Here is a 25769-nt window from a genome sequence, read left to right on the forward strand (position 1 = left end):
AACAATGGGCACATTGTATTTTGGGGATCCACGTGCACGCACAGGCGTCCACCGTATAGATAATTTCCATGATTTTGCAAGCTGAAACCTACATTTTACAAAAAAATTATAAAATCTAGATTTTAGACTAGAAAATACAGGTTTAGCTTGTACAATCCATGGTTTCACAATCCCGGATTATAAAATCCATGAACCCAAATGGCGTGCAGAGGCCTCAATTAGGTAAAAATAGATGGTTAGGATTGATCCAATTGGTAACTGCCTACCTGGTTGGGCAATTCCACAATTATAACGAGGGAGGGATTGCACTGTCGAAATCAAGAATCAGAATCAACATTCTATTCCGATTCCGCCCAATTTTCCGACTCTTGGTTCAAATAAATGACCGGAATACGGGGCAGAATCGAAATCAAGGCAGAACAGATGAGGAAATTTATGCAACTACCTGTTTCCCACCCAAGTGGTAATATTCTGTTTTGACTGAAATCAGAATGGGGATGCAGATTCTGATTCCTGATTCAGGCAATCCATTGGATTCCAGAAATTACAGAAATGACATTTCTACACCCAAGTTCCTTGAACATGAAGTCATTTTCAGGAAAAGAAAAACAGAATGGGGTGGAATGATGGAAAAATACCATTCCCCTATAGGTATATGTTTTATCATAGGGATACATGTGTTCATACAACAACAGGTTACACATTAGATTTTTCATTGGAGAAAACCATCATAAGCACTGCAAACATGACATGGTAAAAAGTACAAACTTTCTTCCTTGAGCTTGTATACCAACATGTTGGCTTTAGTTATGTTTTTAGTAAGATCTTACACAAGAACAAAAAAAGAGATACAGCATACCATATCTCTTTTACATAAAAAAGACCATTTCTAGTTGATTTTCAAGCTCCTTCAGGTAAGCCTCAGGAGGCCATAAATAGTAAGATGTTCTTCACCAGAAGAAACCCAGAGCAAAATCCATGTAATTACCAGTAAGGCCACTTCGCAGAGAGGCCTCCTCCCAAACGGCAACACGTGAATAATATCGGGAACAGCTGAAAAGTATAGCCCTGATAAACTTATGTCCCCTTAATCTGTAAATGATGAACTTTCGAGAAATCATTCCTTCAGAAAAACCTATAACTGTCTGTAGAAAAGAACGTAAGCTTGATCGTGCAACACCTTGCTGATGCTCACAGCTGTGACGGATGCATCGTCATATCGAAGCCATTGGCCATCAGAATACCTGGCGTCCGCTGTGTAATGACCCTTCGAGGGTTCCCTTCCAATGTGGGTGATTGTGGCTACAAGCTCATACCTCCGACCCTGTACACACAAGAGATAAAAACCAGATTTTGATCCTAGTTCATGATGGTAAGAGATAAATTAACGTCAATGATAAGCAAAATATAAAGAGGGACTTCAAATTACAAGTACTATAATTGCTAGTTCGTGACACAAAGGACTGCAGTGAGGAGCTTCAAAATCTGCGCATTATCTATAGATGGCTTGAAGTTATATCTGTGGGACGAAGGCTTAGCTGAGTTGAGTTAATCTTTATATGAAATGTCCTACATGCTCTAGTGGTAGAGGGAATAAGTACTCTGTTTCTATGAGGTGTAGGGCTCGGGACTGGTACTGGAAGAGAGTAATGCCCTTCAAAAATAAAAAATCTTACATGAAACGGTTTTGAAGTTAAATATGACCATTGGTAAATGATAGTTATGATAGTAATAGAAATAAAATAGTCAATGGCTTCCAAATAGGCCATCACATCCCATTGGCAAATAAGATTATATTAAAATAATCTTATTTGCTAATAAGAACCAATTTCGGGGGCATTCAAGGACCTCCTAAATGGAATCAAACATTGGTTTTGGTGGCATCCAAATAGGGCTTAAATGGAATCAAACATTGCTTACAGCACTCAATTTCCTAGCACAAAAGAGAAAGGAGAAAATCAAATAGGACCTCACCTCTGCAGATGGAGAGACAAGTAACTCACGCCCAAGAATCAATTCAAGAGGAAAACAGACAGGCTTATGGAGTTTGGTGCTTCCTTTGCTTCCATAGCCAAATCGCATCAAGTGCAGTATAATCATCTTCGAAAGTGTCTGTATCTTTACAGATTTGCTAGCACTTACTACTCCAGCCTGCAACAACCACGTATATATATCTAATTATATATAAGTAAAGCTGAATGTCGCACAATGTGGTGCTGCCACGTGGCATCCCTCCTATACATGCTGCGTATAGCCCCTTTTAATAGAAAGGGTAATATACACCGCACTTCTGTGTATAGAAAGGAATTCCTCTTTCCACCGTATACGTTTTTATGACTATTTGGGAGAAAAATCAGCAAGAAAACCGGTAATCATAGAATCTCTCATCTCTATCTATAAAGGCATCCTTCTAAATCGATTTTATGGTTTCTCATTAAAAAACGGCTAAAAAAACCTTACAAACAGTATGTGCCGATAATATAGGGATCTCAATAAAGTTCTACTCGATTTGGATAAAGAGAAAATTTCTGTGAAAATATTGCTCAATTCTCTAACGATAAACGAAAATCACAACTTCAAATGGCAATGATTCTGCCGAACAACAATCAAAAGATTTGGTACAGTCCATCCTCCCTTTCTTAATACGCTTTTAATAAGGCAATCTCTCTCTCTCTCTCTCTCTCTCTCTCTCTCTCTCTCTCTCTCTCTCTCTCAACATAATCTTTAAAAGCTATTTGGCTCTCCAAAACTCCCATCCGACCCTACAAAAGTTTGTTGATGAAGGCCGGATTGTAGAAGCTGTATCTTCTTCACTCAAGGCATCCAGCAGTTTTTCCGCTCTGTCATGTGGATGGTGAGTTCTATGGAAAAATAGATCTTCTGAATATTGTTATTTTCCTTTACTTTCTTATTGTTATAAAACTGAGCGTATCCTCCACCAAATCTTATAAATTAAAGAAGCTTGGCTTTATTTTTATTGTTAATTTCTACCTAATTTGGCATTTTTTTTTAAAACAAATAAGCTATGAAGCATTCTTTTTTGGCCCGCCCCGTGCATTGCACGGGTCTGCAACTATATATATATATATATGAGAAGAGTGTTTCTAAGCACGTGCTTAGGGAGCTCCCTAAGCACAAGTGGCTTAAAAAGCCACCGATTGGTCGCGTTTTGTGGACCCCGCAGAGGTGGACCCGCCATATAAACCAATCGGTGGCTTTTTAAGCCACTTGTGCTTAGGGAGCTCCCTAAGCAAGTGCTTAGAAACACTCGTCATATATATATATATATATAAAGGAAAGTGAAGCTACACCGCCGGTGTAGCTAACTTAGCTACACCGCCGGCTTAAAATACAATGGGCCCACATTGTTTTGGTGATCCAAACCATTCATTTGATTGGCCCTCACATAGATAGGGTGCCCACCAAAAATCAGCTCCATAGGATCATCCTAACCCTTCAAACTGTGGAGGCAAAAATGGACAAATTTGTGAAGGTTTTTACACGTTCATTTTTGCCTCCACAAATCGTAGGGTTGGGATGATCCTATGGAGCTGATTTTTGGTGGACACCCTATCTATGTGAGGGCCAATCAAATGAATTCTTTGGATCACCAAAACAATGTGGGCCCATTGTATTTTAAGCCGGTGGTGTAGCTTCACTTTCCTCATATATATATAACATTATTTTCCCCAAAAACCACCCTGTAGAGAGAAAGAAAGCCCCGAACAACAAAACAGATAAAATTCAGTCTAACATTTATAGAAAAGATCTGAACATAAAAGTAAATTTGTGTAAGCATTGTGTGCCGCTGGATGCTTCAGTCACTGTGACATTTTTTTCCGAAATGAAGTCACTATGTGACAGTTATCCAGATCAAAGTAAAGTTCCTGAACTGACCAACTGTAGATATCATGTGTAGGGAGGATAACTGTCAGAATTGTGGGAAAAGTTCAACCGATAGTAATAGAGAAAAGAAAAAGATGGGAAAGAACAGAGCATACCAGTTTGTACTTTGTACAGCAAGCAAAAACCAAAAGAAATAGAGAGAGAACCAAAGATGTAAGAAATTTCTTCATTTTTCAATACTCAAATTTATCCCTACAGAGCCAGGTAGATAGAGCTTCTGAATGCACTTAATGTCAAGTTCCTATTCCAAGTTAAAATCGAATCATAATCGGAGAGAAACAGTTGCCAAAATAAAATGAAGGAATGATAAACTGAAGGGCGCCCTCGCAAAAATCAGCCGCAAGGGCGCACCCCCATTTGGTTACACATCCTTTTACGCAACCGGATTACCTTCTTAGCCTGTTTCTTATTGTTTTTAAGAATGACTATAGCACTAAGTTCGGCTAAAATCAAGGGTTGGCGGAAAAACTCCTTGTCACTCATTAAAACATATCTCTTTGGCATCTTCTTTATTGGAGAAACCTTAAAGAAACCCTAACCACAAAAGAACCCCTCTCCAACCCATCTTCTTCAATCCTGGAATTCCTAGCAGCACCAAAACTTCATATAGTTCCTGTTGCTCCTACGCAATCAGGTGGATTTCTTCTATTCATAATTCGTGGCACCATACTGTCTACTAACCTCCCAATCCAAAAATCCTTTCGTATGCATCCTTCCCATAGTTTTAAAACTCCCCCACGTCAATGTGGACTCCCCCGAGTCGACTCCCTTTTACCTTGGCTGCATTCCACATTTTGCCACCACGTTCCGCATTTTGCCATACAGAGTCAATAAAAAGTCCTTTGACTCTCCCGAGTTATGACCGCGTCAACCGAGTACTTAGTTGCGTCGTGCTGAGTCGACTAAGATTATCTCCGGCCGCATTTTTACCAGCATCAGCGTTTTGAAACACTGATCCTTCCATTAAAATTTGGTACCTCTATCTGAACCTGAAATTCGGGTCCAAGGCCCTAGCCAACCACTCCTCAAGGCCTTCACAATCAGTATATGCACGATATGCAGGCACGTGAAAGGGTTTTCCCTACAGTTATTGCTACCCTCTCCATTGCTGCCTACAGGACGGTCCATGGGATCTATGTCACTACGATTGCGTCCCGGTATCTCCACCCAGGCTTGCGCTTTGCAACGGTAACGGTTCTTTGCAACTCTTGCATTTCTACTTGTTGGGCTTGATTCGACCAACACGTCACCAACACGTCCTCTCACATGGGCAGTCGAGGTTTGTTTTAGCTCTGATATCAATTTTACGCAACCAAGAAGCCCAAGATCTGACATCTGACAAAAATAGGAATATAAACGAACATATGAAGATAAATTAAGCAAAGTAGGGCAAAAATCGACAATACAGGCAGTTTATGCTGCTCGAGCTGTTTGGGGGAGAAGACCCACGAAAATTTTTAGTTTCTAATCTGTTTTCCATGATTACAAGCAATTCTCCCTTTGTAGTCCACACCCTTAAAATTGATGACAATCCTTCATTATCTTCTACTATCAGCCCTTTAAATAAAAATAATAGTTGATTAAATTTCTTTTAAGTGATAGGCCACATGCCTTCATAGGCGAGTTTAAGTTATAGAGAGCAATATGGTCCCCGCTTTTATAACTAAAGTGATAAAGTGCAATAATTGTCTCCAACTTTATAACAGTTTTTCAATGGCAAGACCTTTATAATTTAAAAATGAAATGGTCTCCACGACAAATGCAACAACCATTAAGACATAACCTTACACAAATAATTACAAGCCAAGCAACTCCCACGATTGAAATCAAAATAAAAGAACTCCATCATGCCTTCCTCTTTGTGAGATGAAGGCCTGCTCATGCATCCCCTTTTATTTATGTCATATGATGTAATATATTGTTATTCCGATATGTAATATATTATGGTCACATTACTCATGCCTAATTAGATTAATTTAATATTGTTTTTATAGTAGCATTACAATGAAGAAAAAGAACGGTTCCATCCAATTCTATCAAACATTGATTGTAGCACTGAATATCCCACATTTAAAAAAGCTCTCTTGTCAATGCCGATGAAGACGACTGAGGACTACGTGATGTCGTTGAACCCTGTCAAGAAAGCAAAGGTCGTGGACATGCACATGAAAGGCTCAGTGATGGATGTAGAAGAGCTCTTAGGGTACCAATTAAAAAACACGATGCTATCACACATAAGTCAAACCCGAAGGTGGAGTCTTATTACCAGCTTAAATTTTTGGCGGCACCACTTTTGGCTTGGTGGTCAAAAACCACATATCTCTTGTACTTAGACCTTGAACTCGAAGATTACTTTATCCTCTATTCTACCAATATCACCACTAAGAAGCTCGCTTGTTTCCCCATTTGCTACATCCCTGAGACTATCCCTGACTTAATATCCCATCCCTTTGACAAAAGGACCTCCGAATATTTTCATTCAATTATGAGAATCTCTCTAATCTTTTTCTGCTTTGATTCCTTACTTTAATTATTTCTTTATGAATGTTTTCAGGTGATGAAGTTCACTATTGAATCAAGATGAAAGCCACTGATGTCACCTACGACGCTATTTTAAAGGTTCTGCCAGGCATTGTTGAATCAAATGCCACCATGTCTATGTTGATAATAATTTCATATCCAAAATTTTTCTAGATGGTAGGGTATGAAGGTTTCATTTTCCTCTTATTTTTCTTGATGGAAATTATCTTCTAGCAGACATTGCCGAATCCATTGCCTTACTTTGTCTATTTTTAGGTTTTTCGAGGGCTTCTTGAGCCAATCTTTATGAAAGAAACCTTCAACCTCCGATAGCGTTATATAAGTTCTGATAGAAGCAGGGGAAGCGCGCGGACATCCTGGAGTAGAAGAAACGTTTTAATATTATTGTGAGTATATATGTTAATAGAAAGATGGTCATCATTTATTCCTTGGAATAGAAAAAGATTACAAAGTTGAATCCGACCATGGAATCTTTGCAGAGTTGTTGAGTTCCCAAACGTTTGACATGGAGACAAATGTTATGCTAGAGGAAAAAGAAGTTACTAAATATAGGATAAATAAGCTTTGCAAAAAGAATAATCGATCCAAGTTGTTACACACAAAAATTCCTCTCTGTGTCCAGAAAAAGTTCTAAAAAGATGTATATTGTTGCGAAAAGTAAGTGGTGCCCACTTGCTCATTTGCAAGGCTCTACAATGGTTAGAACATGCCTCAACAAAATCCACATCCTTGGAATATTTTTAACACTTCAAAATATAAAGATTTTCGGGACGAATGTTGGAAACTTGGCTTCTGTGTTTGTATGCTCCATAGTACCTTGGACATGGGTAATGTGAAGCAAACAAAAATCAATTATTTTATGTCTGTTCATGTGTTTCTGGGGTTCCATTTTCTGTAGCAGTAATACTTTCCATCATTGTAAGAATCTACTTTGCTTTTATACCTATGGTTTTTGAAACAAACACATACCCAAAATGGTGGCTTCCTATTTTTGCAACTTGCATAACTATGTAATGAAGAAACACTTATGGGTTATTGAGTTGTGATCGGATAGAAGCAAATTTTCCAACATTCATCTCAAAAACCTTCATATTTTGAAGTGTTATGGTATTCCAAACATGGGGATTTTGTTGGAGCATGGTCCTTCCCTAATAGAGCCTTGCATATAAATGGTTGGGTTATTGAGTAAATGGGATCCACTAGTACTTTTTTCAACATTATTCTTTCTTGAAAAACTTAATGTAAACACAGAGTACGAGTATAAAAATTTGGACTATAGGTTTTCGTTGCATGAAACATTTAGCCTTGGTTTAATAATTTTTACTCTGGCACAGCATACATCTTAATGTCTGGTGATTGGGAACTCAGCAACTTCTGCAAAAAAAAAAGGTGGTCGCATTCAGCTTTGTGATCTCCTATTTTGAGGAAGAGTTAATGACCATCTTTCTATTAACATATATACTGACAATACTCGTAGAACCTTTCTTCCACTCTTCGGATGTCTAAGTGCTTCCCCTGCTTCTAGCCAAACGCATACAACATCATCTACGGTAGTAATTGAAAGCTGTCTTTCATAAGATATGCAATAGAAGCCTTTAAAAACCCAAAAAAAAGGGGCAAAGCAGGGGCTATGGATTCGAAAATGCTTACCAAAAGATAATTGCCAACAAGAGAAGAAAAAGAACCTTCAAACTATACCATCCAAAGAATCTACAAAGAATAATCAACACAGAAGGCTATCCTCCAAACCTTCGACGCTTAAACATCATCAGCATAGGTGAACATTGTCACTTTCGCTTGTGTTTGCAATAGTGAAATTCATTGCCTGAAAACATTCAAAAAAATAATCAAAACAAGAATAAAAATTAGAGTAGAGAATGATTCAAGAGATTCTCATAATTGAATGAAAGAGTTCTAAGACCCATTCATTAAGGAGAGGGGCAATGCGCTGCAGATAGTCTTTGAGGTCGTAACGAACAGCAACACAAGCGATCTTCTCAGTGTTGAAATTGACAGAATAGATGGAAGGGAGATTGTTGGGTTCAAGGTCCGGATACGAGAGATATGTGGTTTGTGACAACCAAGTCAAGAGCAGTGTCACTCACAAACTCGAGCCGTTGATAAGACTTCGCATGCAGTTGAGATAAGTGCATGGGAGCGTCTTTTAGGAGCTTCTTCTTCCTAAATTGGTGCCTAAAAGATCTTCTAAATCCATCATCGAGTATATGATGTTCATATTTGTTGCCACGTAGTGGCTTCGGCTTCAACCTCGACTTTATTGCTAGAGTCCAACCACATCACGTGGTCATTGGTTGTCTTGATTGGAATTGACAAAAGGATTACTCAATTGTGAACATTCGATGCTACGAGCAAAGTTTGATAGATTTGGATGTTACTAACGTAATTTTTTGTGTATAACCGACTCTCCCACCAACTTTGTTGGTCGTCTTCATTATATATTAGAAATGACAAATTTTTTGCTAATTTAGTATTATATGCCGAACCGCAAGCGACCTCATTCATTGACCCAAAACCATTTTTGATAGTACCAATAGGGTCAAGGCAATTCTCCAAGGCCTCATCTTTTGCATAAGATATCCTTTCCCTCCCCTTTCTCCTCTTTCCTCCTCTTTATTCTTCTCCCCTTCTTACTTTTCCCTCTTCCTTCTCCCCCACCAGTCCAAGAAAACCTCGATAAGTGGAATGCCTTTTTGCAGTCTAGCAGTCCTAGACTACACGAACAATCCTTCCCCTCTCTTCCTTTCCCCACTCTATCTTCTCCCTAGGCCTCCTTTCTCCTTCACACCTTCCTTTTCCATCTTTTCTCTTTCTCCCTAATTTTCTCCTTCTATCCACCCCCGTCTCCTATTTCCCATGGTTTCCCCAACCTGTGCAGTCATATGACAGTCTACTTTTCTGCCCCTTCTTTGTTGTTTCCTGCAATAGATGTAGTTCAGGGACTGTTGGGCCCCGCAACAGACCATAGGCCTTAGCCAACAACCCCTTCTTTCTCTCCCATTGCACTTTTTGACACCCCTTCTCACCATGAAATGGTGGATTATTCTCCAAGCACTTATATTGCATTCAAAAGTCCACCTCTTCTATCCCTTTCCCATCGATCAGTTGACAACCTTTCTGGTTGCAACCTTCCATATCCCATTTCACCTCCCATATCCATTCCCACTGCATCTTATCTCTAGCGGGAAACTGTTTTTCTATCCGGGGCTATGTACGAGCATCTTTCTATCATCTTCCCCACTCTGGCTTGATCGATTGGTGGCGATCAGGCGTCCCGGTTTCCCTACCGCACGTCTTGGGCCTCTTACACTCGAGATCCAAGGGTGATGTGCTTTTCTTACGGGTGAGAGCCTCCTTGTTACAGTGCCTCCTTGTTACAGTCACTGACTCACTACCCTTACTAGTCTTGATTTTTCCATTCACATCCCTTGGTGAGCCATTTTATCATTAGCCTAATCCTTGGGACCACTTGACATAGTTAGGTAGTTGATATTGGACCCTAGATCTATCATTTTCTTTATTTTTGTATTGCGTTCAGACCCTACAATTTTTGCTGCCATAGTTATAGTGTGATCTATTAATGCAATGAATGTTTGGACAGATTCTTAGGCTTATTGTTAAATATTTTTTCAGAGGTTAAACTAATCTTCCTAAGACAAATTGATTAACTTTTCAAATGCTAATATGAATTTAGGAATGGCTTTGCTACTTTTGATTGAATATTGACATTGACACGTTGAGCTCCTAAAGTTCTCAGGATTAACCTTGAGAACGCCCCTAAAGCCGCTTAGGTGCATTGGGTCGGTGTTGATTCTAATCTCACTACCTGCTATAACATAAGAGAATACAAAAAAACAAATAATTTTTTTGTCAAAGATAATAAGAACTTATTAAAGAAAAGAAAATACAATAGAGCATCATTGGGGAGCATGGGCACAACATTGCATTTACTTAACCTAACATTTTTATATGAAAACAAAACATTGCATTTACTTAACCTATTAAATTTTATATTATATGTTATAGCTATACTATTCTGTAAAAAAAAAATTTGGATATTGATCAAAATATTTTTGGCGAACCCACGATCTTTCTTTTTGAGGTTTGCCAAATCTGGCACTTGATACCCGTGTCGAATTCTGGCACTCGTACCCATGTTGATGCAGGATAGCTCGCGCTTCTCCACGGACCCAAGAGATAGCATTCGCCAAATACAAAAAAAGTGCTAGATAATAGTAAAGACTAAAGAGGGAGTGTACCTTCCCAGCTGATGTTCTGTATCCTTCAAGAGTTTCTGGTGCAGAAAAGAGACGAAGTGCATCCTCAATAGTATGGACGGCTTCTGGAAAAATATCAAGGTGGAGCAGAAGGAAGGGTTGAACTGTCGCTGAAGCCCTGTAACCTATAAAGCAATAAGTTTATCAAGCCACAGAAAAAGAAAAAAAAGTTTATCAATCAACAATAATACTCAATAAGCAGATAGAGAGCAATACATTGTTCTAGAGAAATCATCAGCAAAGTAGTTCAGCAAGAATGATATTTAAGAAACTCATACAATACACCGATTTATTGATCAACTCATTAGGTTTTTTTTTTTTTTTTTAATGGCTCAACTCGTGAGTTAACTCACAACAACATTTCAAAAAATTTCAATTTTTATGGCAAGCTTCAGAATGTTGGGCTTTGCACATGCACAACACAACAGAAAGAGTACCAGCAAGTCAGCAACTAAGAACTTAAAAAAAACAGCAGGCACAGTTTAAAGAATCTGCTGATACCGACGAACATCACATGGGATGTCACAGACAAAGAATGAGAGGTTTTGAAAAATACTGGACTTCACGCGCACACACCATATAAAACCTACACACACATGTATGTTGTTGCCTTGTTTCCCAAGACACGTAATTGGCTGAGAAACAAATATGGAAACTTTTTAGGTTTTGGAAAACGTAGGTATAAATAACTCACCTCTTCGCACGACCATCGTGTAGGTGGCGGCTGCAAAACATGGAGAGAGAGAGAGAGAGAGAGAGAGAGAGAGTGCTTCTTATGGAATTTTCTGTTGGGTTCCTATTGGTGTTTCTCTTGGGCTTTTCTTCTCGGGTTACTCTCTTGTATGATCTAGGGTGAGAGGGCAAGGAAAGGGTAGCGTGTCTGTGAGTTTGTGTTAATCCATTGTAATCCTTGCATATGTTTTTCTCAACATGGATGTATGCATTGGCCGAACCACGTAAAATCTCAGTGTCATCTTCTGGCTTTATTTTATTATTTACTTGTCTGTTTATTTGTGCACGATAGGATCGGATATGCCTGGAGGATTTTCTGGATATGCGTGGAGGATTTTCTCAACAATAATGTAGTGTATTTATGACTACTCTTTTTTAACTTGTGTGTGGAAATGATATATTCACCCCTTTTTTAACTTGGATCAGCCCCCTGTAGTGTATTTATGACTACTCTTTTACACTAGAGAGGGTCGTCCCAGGGAAAAAGGGGGGGGGGGGCTACTCTTTTTTAACTTGTGTGTGGAAATGATATATTCGCCCCTTTTTTAACTTGGAACAGCCCCCTGCAGTGTATTTATGACTACTCTTTTACACTAGAGAGGGTTGTCCTAAGAAAAAAAAAAGGGGGGGAGGGATATAACACTAGAGCGGGGAATATATCATTTCCATACACACACAGAAGCACAAAGGTGTTTAAGTTTTGATAATAGGCACGAACTCAATTTGTCACATATGCATTTGCTGACAGCTTTTTGGGAATTGTAACAGCTGATTAAGCATTCTGTGTGTTAATATATGTATACGTGTATCGGCTCACCTCTTGCCTTCACAACACTTCTTAGTTGGCCTCCAAATATGGCACTCAATTCTGATGGCATGAAGCTCTGTGTTCTTGTCACTGCAGATTTGTTCTTTGGCCCAACAGTCTCCCAATCCTCATCTTCGACAGATGATACTAATGATATTTTGCCCCCATTTAGACATGAAAAATTGCCATCAAGCTTTAGCAACTCATCATGAATTTGATCCATCACAAAACTTAGAAATTCCTGAGCATCTTCTTGCCTGCAAAAGGTTACAATATTCAGATGCCGACTTTAAAAAGAGTGGAAGTTCAACAAAACATACAATGAAAAAGGAGTCTTGGCACAAACAGATAATAGGTAAAGTAGAAGACAGAGAATTGAAAATAGTAAAAGCCGTCCCAATCCCAGATAAACAAAGAGAAGATGCAAGGGCTGGCAGAGAGAGGTATGACTGATTAAAGAAAGGTGGTCGCGCTATAAAGGGTGGCCCAGCGCATGAGGCTCCCGCCATTGCGCGGTCTGGGGAGCGCTTACGCAGCCTTACCCCTACTTTGTAGAGAGGCTGTTTAAGTGACTTGAAAAAAATACACTTGTATGATCAGAGCAGCTTCAAACATGTGTTCAGAAGACGAAGAGAGAGAGTACATCAAGAAATGTATTGGGAACTGATAACCAAATATTACGGAAAACCACAAAACAGGCTATATTTAGCGCAAGGGAGATGATATCAGCACCACCTTATTTTGATATTTTCACAAACCATCTTGTCTGTCAGTATTTAAGGATTTTAAATATGGGTTTGTGCAAATATCAAAATATGGTTCTGCTGATAACATTTCCCTTGGAGCAATAAAAAAATTTTAACCAGACATATTCAATGCTGACTACTTCACTACAAGGTTGATAACAATGGCTTCAAATAACAAGCAGATAATCTAAAAAAAGGGACAAACCTGGGCCTGCCCGATATACAAGTTGGTAGGTCTGGAGTGAAGTTTCTCAAAACAGGTTCAAACATGAAGGGGGTGAAAGGCCTCCCAGTCTCAAGAACTGCCATCTCATTCTTTTTCAAGCTCAAATCAGAGGGCATGTCAAAGTCAGAGATAAACTCAACAAACGCTTGTAATGTGGGATAGCCCGTCTAAAAAAGAAATAAAAGTTCATAATAAGGATCGGGTAAGATGTAAATGATACAGAATTTATGCAGATAAATAGAAAATAACAACCATTTCAATAGTATTTCAAAAGATCAAAACCTTGGGAATATTACGAGTTCTTAAATCCTGAAGAAGCTGAACAAATGGAGAACAGGAGAGAAGAGCCTGCAATGTTGAATTAAGAAAGCATAAATTCCCTGAGTTGATTAAGCCTCGCGGCAGTAGGATTTTAACAGCAGCTCCTCGTTCATCCAAAGTTTTCCGGGACATTTTGGAAGGCACAGCTGCCGATGAATCAACCGAAATATTATTCGAGATAGAGTTTCCTTTCACAATTGAATTTATATCTGATGAATTTCTTTCCTCGAGAACAGGCAGTTTTGGGCTAGTAGGCAGCTTTGGAGAGCCATTTTTATTTAGAGGTGTAGACATAAAGCTCAAATCTCCATTAACGCAATAAGACAAACCCTTGGCACTTCCATTTTCTTTAACATTTACTGAAATCCCTTGTATATCATCAGATGTTTTTTCTTTCGGAGGTGTTTCCGCCTTAGCCAGCTTTGATTGTTGGTGAACCTTTGACCCTTGTGACAAATCCTGCTGTTTGGGTTCAACATTTAAACCCCCTATAGTTTCTGCCTCAACCAGCTTTGATTGTTGGTGAACTTTTGACCCCTGTGACAAATCCTTCTTTTTGGCTTCAACATTTAAGCCCCCCAGTGAACATATAGCTGCAAAGTCCAAAGAGCCAAATTGCAGTTCTTTCTCTTCCAAGGGCCTCATAGCACCTTCCATTGACTGCCTTTGGAATAACCTGGTTTCATCTTCACTGAATGAGCCAAATACCAGAACCTGTTTAAGTACAGACCAATAAAAATAATTAAAGCATATAAAAAAATGTTATAACTTATAAAAATGGCTTAAAGGACAGACAAAAGTCTGGTAAAGAAATAGCAAATTAATTGCACCAATTCAATCAATCATCAATGACATACAGGATACATCTTTGCTGAAGTTTGATAAGCTAATTGTAGGAGATTATCACGATATACCAATAAGTCCTGATAACCTTATCCTATACCCTATACGGAGAATTTGACATTCCACTGTTTTATTGTGGAGACAAAATTATTGCATGCTGATTTAATGCAGAATGTCACCATGATGCACAATACATTTCCATTGAGCATTCAACAACCGAAAAGCACAATTTAATTAATTTTTAATTCATACTTTCAATTGATATACGGCACGGATTATTGGGCCATAGCAATAACTATCAGTAACCAACAATCGCATGATTGAATAAAAGAGGATTCATCATCTAGTTAAAAACATCCATTTAAGAAACCAACCCACTTCATAAGAATCAAACGGTGTCACTAGAAAAGTGTTACAGAGAGCATGGTTTCAAATTTTCGTTTCGGAATGCATTTCGGTCCTCACTGAAACCGAAATTTCGGACAAAATCCAACGAAATCGAATAAAATAATATTTTATCTCGTACAGAATTTTGGCCGAAATTTCAGAAATTTCTCAGTAATTTCGGCTGAAATTTCGGGAAAATATTAGATAATGAATAAAATTTCGGCTGAATAACATTTTACACCATGCTTTAGGCAAACTCATTCAAACATTCTGTTCACTAGTGCAAATTCTATTTTACTGCATTAAGGTAGGCAGACTTCTTCAAATCTCTGGTTTTACTGCATTTGTTGGCAACCGACCAAGAATGGCAAAACATGGTGAGAGACAATTAGGAACAGCATCAGGCTTAGGGTCAATTGGGGCCAGCTCGGCATGGGCCAGCCCAATCACGGCCAATCAGGGCAGGCCTGGGCTGGGCTGAGAACGGCAGGGCAGGCCTGGGTTAAGGTTTCTTAGGCCCTGACTCAGGGTCAGGGCGGGCCTCGGCTAAGATAATGGGATCAAGGGTTGGGCTTGGGTTTTGAAAAACACAGCCCGACCCGACCCTGTTGCAGTCCTAATTGAACGAATCCATAGGGATTAGTTCCACCCTAAAATTGGGTGTGGATACCCTATGTCATCAAAAAAAATTAACGGTGGTAAGAGCAAGCTGTTCCATTATAGAATGTAGAGCTCTTTCGGAATATCTAGTTAAATGCAGCAGCACTATACACTCTAATGGTTGGTTGGGGAAGACTTTAATGCTCTCCCTATCATTGAGGAGAAAGGTTTTAAATTTCGGTTTCGGCCAGCACGAAAATGGCAATGGAACATTTTAGTTTCAGTGTAAATCTTGTAAAATCATGGAAACGTATGGAAATATATGCAAATGATGAAATTTTATGATGAAACTTTGGGAAATGCTAGAATAAGCACAAATACATATTTAGAAACCATTACGGAAGCAAGAAAGCCATCCATAATGACTTAATCACAATTAACAGCTAGTGACATATGTTGATGCACATGTTTGGAACAGTAAAGTCAATAAAGAAATTCAATGTAATGAAGTATAAGAAAGTACAATGACCAGCCTCCCCTCCAAGGACCCGAACTCTGTCAATACCACATAGAGTTACAAGGTATTGTTGGTCCCTTGCCGATCTGACATCTCATGCATAAGATATGGTTACTTTGTCGTAAAGTTCAATGATGTTGCCTACCAAATATCACTCTCTACATTAATTAATGAAATAAAATGCAAATGGATTGAACCATACTCAATCTGCCCAGATGTAAGAGGAACACAGAAAATAATAGCAAGAAGAAGAAAATACGCAACTGAAGCAAACAAGGTTACAAAAGATGTTTGTTTTCTTTTACCTTTCTCCTCTGAAGACTCATTAACATAATCTCCTAAATATGTTTCGTAACCAATTCCCCTTACGCAAGGTAGAGTAGAGAAAGTTGAGGTTAAGCCAACAAATCGAAACTAATAAAACATTGTTTAACATTAAATAGAAAAGAAGATGAAGAGGAGAGAGAAAGAGAGAGAGACGCTCCTCCGCAAAACCTCAAAACTTGAAAAGAAAGAAAACCCTGATCTAATTCTTGAAATGGACAAGTAATTGGAATAGCAAGTGCATGGCAGAATCTGACAAAGCTTCGGCTTCCGGTCCGGGTTTGGCTTATTCCTACATTGGTAGTCTCATCAGCTTCACTTCCAAATGCGGCATTCGCCACGAGGGAAACGTTTTCAGCATAAACACCAAAGAATCCAACACTGAGTTGCAGCTTAGAAGCACGATGAGGGTTCGGGGGAGGGGGTGGAGGCGGGGAAGCGTGGGGGTCTAGAAGAGTCTAAGTTTGGGAGCGCCGTGGAAGCGTGTATGTAATATTTTCTTTATATATCTTTCAAAATTCAAGTACATCAAAAAATAATAGTTTTTAACCATTTTAATATGTATCTTTCAAATTTTAAGTACATCTAAAAGCTAATTTCTAACTATCTTCACCATCTTCATTTGTGTGCACTCGTTCCTCGTGCCTACTGAACATGCGCAAGCCTTTGTGCTTGCTCCAATGAAGTACTTTGAAGAGTTGGAGGAGTTTGATGTAAGGAAGTTCGTGATGGTGGGACTTATAGAGTAATAGAAGCAGGCTGGGAGTGTCATTAGAGCGGTTCCCGTCTCTCTGGAGCCATGCTCCCTGTAAGCTCCTTCCTAAGGAGCGTCGAATCGAGGTGGGAGCGGCACCCCGAGAGAAGGTTCCTGCTTCCAAGAGTTGCAGTATTTGCCAATGTGAGGTCTTATGGTACTAAATGGTGGAAGAAAGACAGGCCACAGATTCGCCCAAGTTATGATGTATATGAATACATCTTGTTTCGAGGCAGTGACATCAAGCGTCTGCGAGTGATGTCCTCCCCACCTTTTCACACAGAACTGCAGCATGAACTGGATCGTGGTCATGCATCCCAACACTTTGAAAATGAAATAAAAAGTGTTGCTTCCCAACACTTTGAAACTCAGTTCGCTGAAGAATTTGATTTTTAGCTATGAATGAGAAGTTTAAAAAAAGAATGAAGTATGGGGGCATCTTCGTAACGCAATATTAAGGGATAAAATGGGAGATCAGACAAGAGATTTTCAATTTGACTACAATGTGGAGGATGAAGAGTGTTGTGACCATGCATCTAAGATTGAAACCAAACCATAAAGGATGAGTTCTTTGGCACACTATCTTGTAATGTGCTCAGCTGTAGGGATTGGAACAGACGGACTAACTTCTCCACAAGAATGAATCTCGATAAAGAGACTTTTGGTGATCTCCAGCAAAGTTATCATTGGGCCCGTAGTAGCCGTGGAATTGGAAATGGTGGGAATTCCAATGGAACATATAACCGGGGAGGGGATATATGGCTATGGTGGAAGGGGGCATGGAGAGCAGTCACATATAATGAAAATTGAATTTAAGTTACTTTCAAGGTACATGTGAATCTGTGATTGTGAAAATAATGGGAATTTCTGACATTAAAGTTCACGGGCAGCTTGGGTGGTTTTATGTCCATTAAAACTGCTTCAATTTTAGCACATTGACCAGTAAATTTTCAGACAATCAATGAGAATATCTGCCTCTAGGGAATTTTCACTAAAAAGGTGACGCTAAGCCATTAAAAGTCTTAAATGGATTAAAATGGGTATCAAATGGTGGCAAATCAATTAAAATGGGCCCAAGCACAGGCAGTGGCATGCATGCACTCAGACATGCACATACCATGTCCCTATCTACCCAGCTCTGCACGCACGTAAAGAAACATCTAACAAGGTATCTCTCTTCCTCATGGGCTCTCACCCATAAGAAAACCAACTCCATAAAATTACCCAGGACATCTAAACTTCAAGTACTACAAGAAATAACCAATTTTTTTTTAAATGGTGAAAAAGACACAATCACTTTAAGCTTTGAAAAAACTTCAAGTTCAAACTTTACTTTACCTTTAGAATAATAGTAGGCATATAAACTAACAAACAACAGGGATAATTTTCCATGCATTACTGGGAAATATCTCAAACAATATAGTTGACAAATTGATTAATTAAAATAAACTTTGGAATTTTTAAGGCATGAAAAATAGGCTTACTCGATAATAAATTGATGGCATTGAACATATTATGAATATATATTCACTTTATTAAAATAATTTTCATTTTTTCAATAAAAAGATCGAGTGAAAATTATAAAATTAATCACTTTACTGTTTCAGCTGCCAAGTTAAACTGCAATGTTTAAAAAGGGGGATGTGACGCGGAACGCGGCCAAGAAAAATCCTTGTCAACTCGACGTGGACGAGGTTGACGCAGTCATAACTTGGGAGAGTCAAAGGGGTTTTTATTGACTCTGTAGGGCAAAATGCGGATGCGATGCAATGAGGAACGCGGCCAAGGTAAAATGGACTCAACTCAGTCGAGTTCCGAGTCGAGTCAACGAGTTTTTAAACACCGAGTTAAAGGCAAACAGAAAAATGCAATTTTCGCCACTGAGAACTTGGGAGCAATTTTTAAACCAACATTTCCATAAATCACATGTGGGATCATTGAGTCCAAATTTCTGTTCTTTTTAATAGTATCCTCCAACTAGAACTCAAATTGGGTAATCTGCAAAATACGAATGTTCGGATAAAGAGAATTCTATTAAGTACAATTTTAGCATTCATGAAATGGTTTGTGCAACTGAAACAACAGAGCAATCCTCTAACATGGAATTAACTATCATCTTCAAATCCAACTTAAAAATAGTGAAATCCCATCAATCCATGATTTCCTACCACAAAAAATCTATAGCTGAAACAATTCAAAGCATGATTAGTCCGACGAGGCAAAAATCGCATACCTTGGAATTACTCGTTTGCTCCATTTTTAAGATCATGCGAATGTGAAAACCTCAAACCAAACCTCGTTTTCTGCCAACCAGAGACAGGGAAAAGCCGTTTTGACAATTTTCTAAAAAATAAAAATAAAATAAGACATGTAATTGAGTAAACGGAAATGCCGACCAGAGACATGAAATGAGGAGAAAAATGTTACTTTAAAAAAGAAACTCACATGAAATAATCAGAAACCTTAAACAATGTAGAGAAAGAACTATATTTAAGTGATCATATCATTCCCGAGAAGCATCTCAATAACAAAAATGGACTCAATCAAAGCATAAACAACCCGGTATATACGAAGAAAGAAATCCAACGTTGGGCAACATTAGAGCAAACAATGCAAGCAAACACATAACTGAGATGCATTGAAGCAAGTAAATGCAGATATACCACAACAGCTAAATACACCATTGCTAAATCGAAAGCTCCAATCTAGAGAAACTTTCAGTCGCTAAAAAGCGGAAAAAAACCCGGAATTGAGTGCTAAAATGCCAAAATAAGGAAGCATGGATAGACACCTCACCTTCACATCTTTCGGTTTGTTTGGCGAGCTTCGCCACGTAGACATGGTTCTCTCTCTCCTCTGTCGACATGGAAGGGTCAGAAGACTCGAGCCAGAGAGAGTTGGACAGAACACTTCAGAGACAGAGAGGGATAGAGAGATTAGAAAATGAAAATATATAAAAGAAAATAAAAGTGTCGAGGCAAGAATCTAGTAGAGAATATAACAAAGCCCCAAAAAAAAAACTAGCAGAAAATATAGGTAGGCGTACATTTATCCATTTAATTCAATAATTTGCATATGAATTCGAACTAGTAGATAATATAACACAGGCCAGTTCAATGCAAAACATACAGAAACTTAAAATAACCATCTTTACAGTCAAACTAACAAATCCACTGCCAAGAACATCATGTGGCACAAATTAGGGCATTCAACAGATCCCCACATAGGGGAGAAAATGTGCTCATCAGAAAACTTGTTTTGAAGGTGAATTGAAAGGGAATCATGAAAAAAAAAAAAAAAAAAAAAACTTTTCAAACATGTTTGAGAAGCGAAAAATAACACATGTTAGAGCAAAGATTAAAAAAATAACACAGATTAAAAACCCTAAATTGATGCAATATATACTTTAAAAAACACAGCTTGAAAAATAAACACAGGTTACAGCAGAGCTTTGCAAAAAACCCAGGATTAAAAACCTAAGAAAGACCCCAAAAACCGTAAAAAAAGTTTTTTTTTTTTTTTTTTTTTTTTTGCCATTCAAAAAGGAAAAAAAAACCTAAAAAATATGGTAAAAAACACGGATCACAGCAAAGTTTGAAAAAAAATAACCCAAGATTAAAACCCTAAGTCGTAATAATTTCAGCTTTAAAAAACAAGGCTTCAAAAAAAAAAAAAAAAAAAACAGCTTTTACAAACCCTAGCGTTGACACCCTTTTACAAACCCTAATCCTTGAAATAGATAGAAACCGAATAACGAGAGACAAAAAATACAGAGATAGCGAGAGAAAGAGAGAGAGAGAGATACCTTTTACAAACCCTAGTCCTCGAACGGTTTGGAAATCGAGGCGGTCACACGAGGGAGAAGAAAAGGAAGGAGTCTCGTGATAAGTCAGAAGAGAGAATTTATAGGGTGTGTGTGGCCGTAAAAGTCCAGTATTTTTCAAAAAGTATTATACGGCCAGCTTCACAGGATGATCCAAACCGTTCATTTGTTGGGCCACAACATAAATATGTCCGTCCCGAAAACATCATTCCAATGCTTAAACGTTATGGAATACCTATCTTTGAGTCAATGTCCAGACAGGGCGAAGGCGTGCCCCCCCCCCCCCCCCCCCCCCCAAACGGCTAAGTGTAAATTCCTGGCTCTGCCTCTGTGTCCAGGTGAAAGACTCAGTACTCCGTATGCTACGTATGCGATGTTGTGGATGTGGACTTAGCTGGATTTAGCCTATCCAGTGAGCCTAGTAAGTAGATATCAAAGTAATCCCGGTTATGCTCATTGGGAAGCAATGAAAAGAATATTCAACTGTATCAAAGGTTCAAAGCACTTCAAATTGTGTTTTTCAAGTGGAAGATCTTGAAGTTCTGGGGTACTCTGATGCAAATTTTGCAAGCGACAGATGACGATAAATCCATTGCTAGACATGTGTTCTTATTTGGAGGTGCAACTGTTTCATGTTCTAGTAAGAAACGGGGTTGTACGGCTAAATACACACGGGAAGTTGAGCACATAGCCTGTAATATGGAGACTACCCATGCCGCATGGATTAGACAATTTTTGGTCAATTTGAATCTTGGTTTGTTGATGGACCAATAGAAATATATTGTAACAATCGTGCGGCGATAAGCCTGATATACAGTGGAGCAAATAGCACTAAAGGAAAACATATACCCGTGGAGTATCTTAGAATTATAATGGAAAAAACAGAAATTGAAGGAAAGTTATATAACTACCTGCGATATGATTGGTAATCATTTGACGAAAGGAGTTCGTGCTAAAACTTTTATCAAGGATGTGGGCTTGATGTGAGTGAGAAGTTTCTAACTCAAAGAAAAATTGTTTAGGAGAATATCACAGACAGTATAATTCCCGATCATATACTTTTATCGAGCATTAAGCTTGATGGAACTCAAGGATGTCTTAATCAAGGATAATTTTTTGAGAGAATATCCCAAATGGAATACTGTCGATCCTTGGTTAAAAAGAATTTGTGCAAAACTTCATTAAGCATATGGCTTGATGTGATTCAGGTATATTTGAGTCAAAAGAGAATTGTTTGGGAGAATAACCTAGACGGAAAGGGAGGCTTAGCCGACCGCTCTTTTAACAACAAATGACACCTATACCTACTAAAGAAGCGAGGTGAGGTCCCTCTCGGGTGAGGGACCCACGAAAATATTTTGTGTAGCACTACCGATCCTTGGATAAAAGGAGTTCGTGCGGAAATTTTATCAAGCAAACTAGCCTGACGGGAGTTGGAAATATCTAAGTCAAGGAAATGTGCTTGAGAGAAATAGCCATGGCGCGAAATTCATCGAGCAAGTTAGCTCGGTGAGACTTAGAAAATGTCCGAGTCGAGGAAATGTGTTTCGGAGAAATATATCAGTCAAGGAAACGTGTTCGGGAGAAATAGCCTGCGCGAAACTTGAAAGAAAAGAAAAAAAAACTCACTAGGCCAATATGGCCAAGTGCGAGATGCTGGGCAGTGGCCACATGGCCTCATAAGGTTGGATGGGAACCAATTGGCGGGATATACAAGAGAGGGACATGGCAATAGGCAACAAAATGATGATGATATCTCTGTGTAGCTATATGTATAAAGGTAGCAAGGATTGAGAATGAAGTTGATCTGGAAAAATTGGAAGGCTCCCAACAATTGCTGAGTGCAGTCCCTCTGAGTTCCATTAGTTTGGATTGCAAGAAAATTCTTAAAAAGTATAGAAAGAAAAATGTTTCTTAAATTTCCTACTTTTTTGCACATGAAAAAACATAACTTAAACCAACCCTGTTCAATCTTTAGTTAGAGAGACATTCAATTTACGATGATATCCTTATGAATTAATCACAATCATATTATCTCCCTCTAAATATAAAAAAGAAAAACTTTTTCAAGAAAAAAATCACGAGAAATGATTTTCTTGCAATCCAAACAGGTCTAGCTCAACAAATCTTATCAGCTATCACATAAATAAATAGGCAAAATTGAGGGCCAAAATGAGTACCTTTCAGAAAGGAGCATGAAAGTAACTTTGTTTTTCGAATATTCTCCTTTTAAAATCGTTGTCTTCTTCTTTCTACCTCCACCTTCTCCATTTTAAGTAATTTTGGAAAAAACTCCCTTTTATTGGATACTGGTTATCTGTCTTAGCCGGTTTTAAAAGCTAAAGCAGGTGTCCCATGTAATGAAAAGGGGCGAATCTGTCAGCTCCCTTTTATATAAAAACGGAGAGGTTATTTTTAAGTAATCAATTTTCATTTAAAAAATAGGCTAAAAATGTTGGTACTTACCCATGTTTTGATAAATGCCCTAACTCATCTTGTCTTTTATTATTTCATCTCTACTCATCTCTCTTGCTATTTAAGCAACTTTCAAAGGTTATTTAAGTTCTCTAAGGGGGGCTTAGTCGTAGCAGATTTAGAGGGTCTTTGGCGGATTTAATAAATCCACCGTTAGTGGGACGGGTCTTTTTACGGGAACTATAAAATACACCGTTAGTCAAAATTTGCCAAAGTCATGACCTTTTTACGAGGCGCGAACTCGAAGCCGCGCGCTATAAGTAAAAACTCCGCTTTGAATGTTCACCCTACCCAGGTGAAACTTCAAGTCCGTGCTTATTATCGTGGTTATTATCACGCGGCCCTAGTTCGTGCAATCCCTCTCCGAGAAAAAAAGAAAACTCCATTGCAACAAAGGTCTCTCTCTCTCTCTCTCTCTCTCTCTCTCTCTCTCTCTCTCTCGCGCTTTTTTCCTGTCGTTTTTTCCTCCATCAATGCCTAACCATCTCCCTTTCATCTTTCTTCATCAAAGACAAACCAGAAAGGTCTCCGGGCAAGGGTTTTCTGAGCATTGTTCTTCAAAAATTGCTATTTGGATTCATCCTCTGTTTTTTTTTTTTTTTTTTGAAGAATCATGTGCAGATTTTAAAACCCATTTCTATTCTCCCAAACCTAGGGTTTTAAAACCATCTCTATTTTCTTGAAAATTACAGCACCGTTTTTTGAAAACCCCCTTTTATTTATTTTCATTTTTTAAATCCTTTTATTTGAGTATCTTTTTGAAAGAGAAGATAATGGTGCTGAAGTAAAACCTTACCCATTTTTTTAGAAGAATCCTCTGATAGCAAATTTCAATTCTGCGTTATTGAGTGCATCTTTCCCTCAATTCATTGAATTCCATAAATTACATAGAAGGGGTAACGAAATTCCTATCTTCGATTTGCCTTTAGTGTGGTATGACATAGTTATCTCTTCAACGAGATCTTTTGGATATGATCAAATCATGTTGAGAACATTATCATTTCAACAGATTAGCAGAGGTTATTCTCGATTTCTATGAAAATTGTATGCTGCTGTCTTCTTAAGAACTCCAAATCTACATGGAGATTTATATTAATAAGCTCAATTTCCGTTATTGAGTATTGTTTGTACAAAAGACAGATGTCTCCTAGTAGGAGAACTCAGTTGAGAAACAGGGGGACCCAGCTTATCTCTAATCCCATCCATTCAGAATCCCAATGGGAAGCTTGATTTGGTCCCATCCACACAATGAATTTGGATCCTTCATCCGACGACCCCCGGTTTTTTCAATGAAAAATTTCCAACCATTCAATCATAAATCTTGGAGAAATGCTTACCCAGATGGGCGGTTCATATCCTACCTTGGATCACACCTTGGAATGATCTCGCTGTCCATTTGATAAGTCTTGCTTTGGATCTCTTGTGGCCTCCACGGCAGATCCAAAGCAAGCCCTAGCAGGTCCCACAAATGCAAAATATTATTTGGATATTTTAGTAGGGCCCACAAATCTATTGATCATAGTAAAAATTGATTATCAAAACTCTAGGACTTCAAAGTAGTCATCAATTCCTATATACACTAGCAAACACATGTTTTAAGTTCGGACTGCAAGCAGACATATATGTGTTTTTTAGTGTGCATTTTGCAGCATTTACTTCTGTCACTACAACTGCTAGCTTGTGATTTCTCCAATGTTTACAGCATTTTATTGCATTTAAATGTCAATAAAATGGGGAATAACTTCTTATCATGGAAACTTAGTATATGAACCATCTCTATCACCCAATAGCTGCACATGCTAATTGATGGGCCACTTCTTGGATGGGTCATAACCCGACCTGTATGCAAGAACTGATGAACATGGTAATGGGCAAAGATAAATAAAGGGTCTGTTGATGAGATGGTTAGGACCACTTGATTGTTTGTGATGGTTTTAAGGCTATCATGTATGCAAGAAGTGACCATTGATCCATCCGTTGGACTATTTAACATGGTGCGTGCATAGATGTAGAGATGGTTTATTACTTTGAGTTTTGGTATATAGCTTATTGCTCATGTCTTCACTCAGATGTAAGATGGTATATAGCTCAATATACGCGTATGTGCACATCCTCAAAAACATCCCCATGATTTTCTTTGCAAGATCTTTTTGTGAATATGCATTTGTGCCACAATTACTTCTGTCACTTGAGTATCTAATTAGATTAACAACATTTGAGTATTTGTTGCAAGCTGCAATGCCTAGTATCTCATCATATTAGCTCAAATGAGTTTCTCATGTCAATGCTATCTCTTGTAGAATGTGTTTTTTTCAATATGTTGATCATATTAGCTCTACTCTGAGTTTCTCAAGTAGAATGTGTTTCTCATCATATTAGCTCAAATATGAGTTTCTCATGTCAATGCTATCTCTTGTAGAATGTATTTCTAGCAATGTGTTTCTCATCATATTAGCTCAAGTATGAGTTTC

The 25769-nt window shown here is 38.4% G+C and overlaps 1 protein-coding gene across 2 annotated transcripts; it reads right to left on the reverse strand.

The window, feature by feature from the left end:
* Positions 1-607: 607 nt before the first annotated feature.
* Positions 608-20960, reverse strand: UBP24 (ubiquitin-specific protease 24). 2 transcript variants are annotated; one of them, XM_077355287.1, is made up of 9 exons: positions 20806-20838; positions 19797-19909; positions 19234-19303; positions 13537-14289; positions 13234-13421; positions 12292-12539; positions 10725-10867; positions 1975-2151; positions 608-1324 (listed from the first exon to the last, which is right to left on the reverse strand). In XM_077355287.1, the coding sequence occupies exons 3-9, from the start codon at positions 19267-19269 to the stop codon at positions 1136-1138; spliced, it is 1734 nt and encodes a 577-aa protein (XP_077211402.1). In that variant the 5' UTR covers positions 19270-19303; positions 19797-19909; positions 20806-20838; the 3' UTR covers positions 608-1135. The 2 variants fall into 2 exon arrangements, with proteins under 2 accessions (XP_077211402.1, XP_077211401.1); XM_077355286.1 differs by lacking the exon at positions 19234-19303 and having other exon boundaries at positions 20806-20960.
* Positions 20961-25769: the final 4809 nt, after the last annotated feature.

Source organism: Tasmannia lanceolata, unplaced genomic scaffold (assembly GCF_043159265.1).
Source record: "Tasmannia lanceolata isolate RefF3 unplaced genomic scaffold, GAP_Taslan_0.1 ptg000015l, whole genome shotgun sequence".
NCBI classification, from domain to species: Eukaryota; Viridiplantae; Streptophyta; class Magnoliopsida; order Canellales; family Winteraceae; genus Tasmannia; species Tasmannia lanceolata.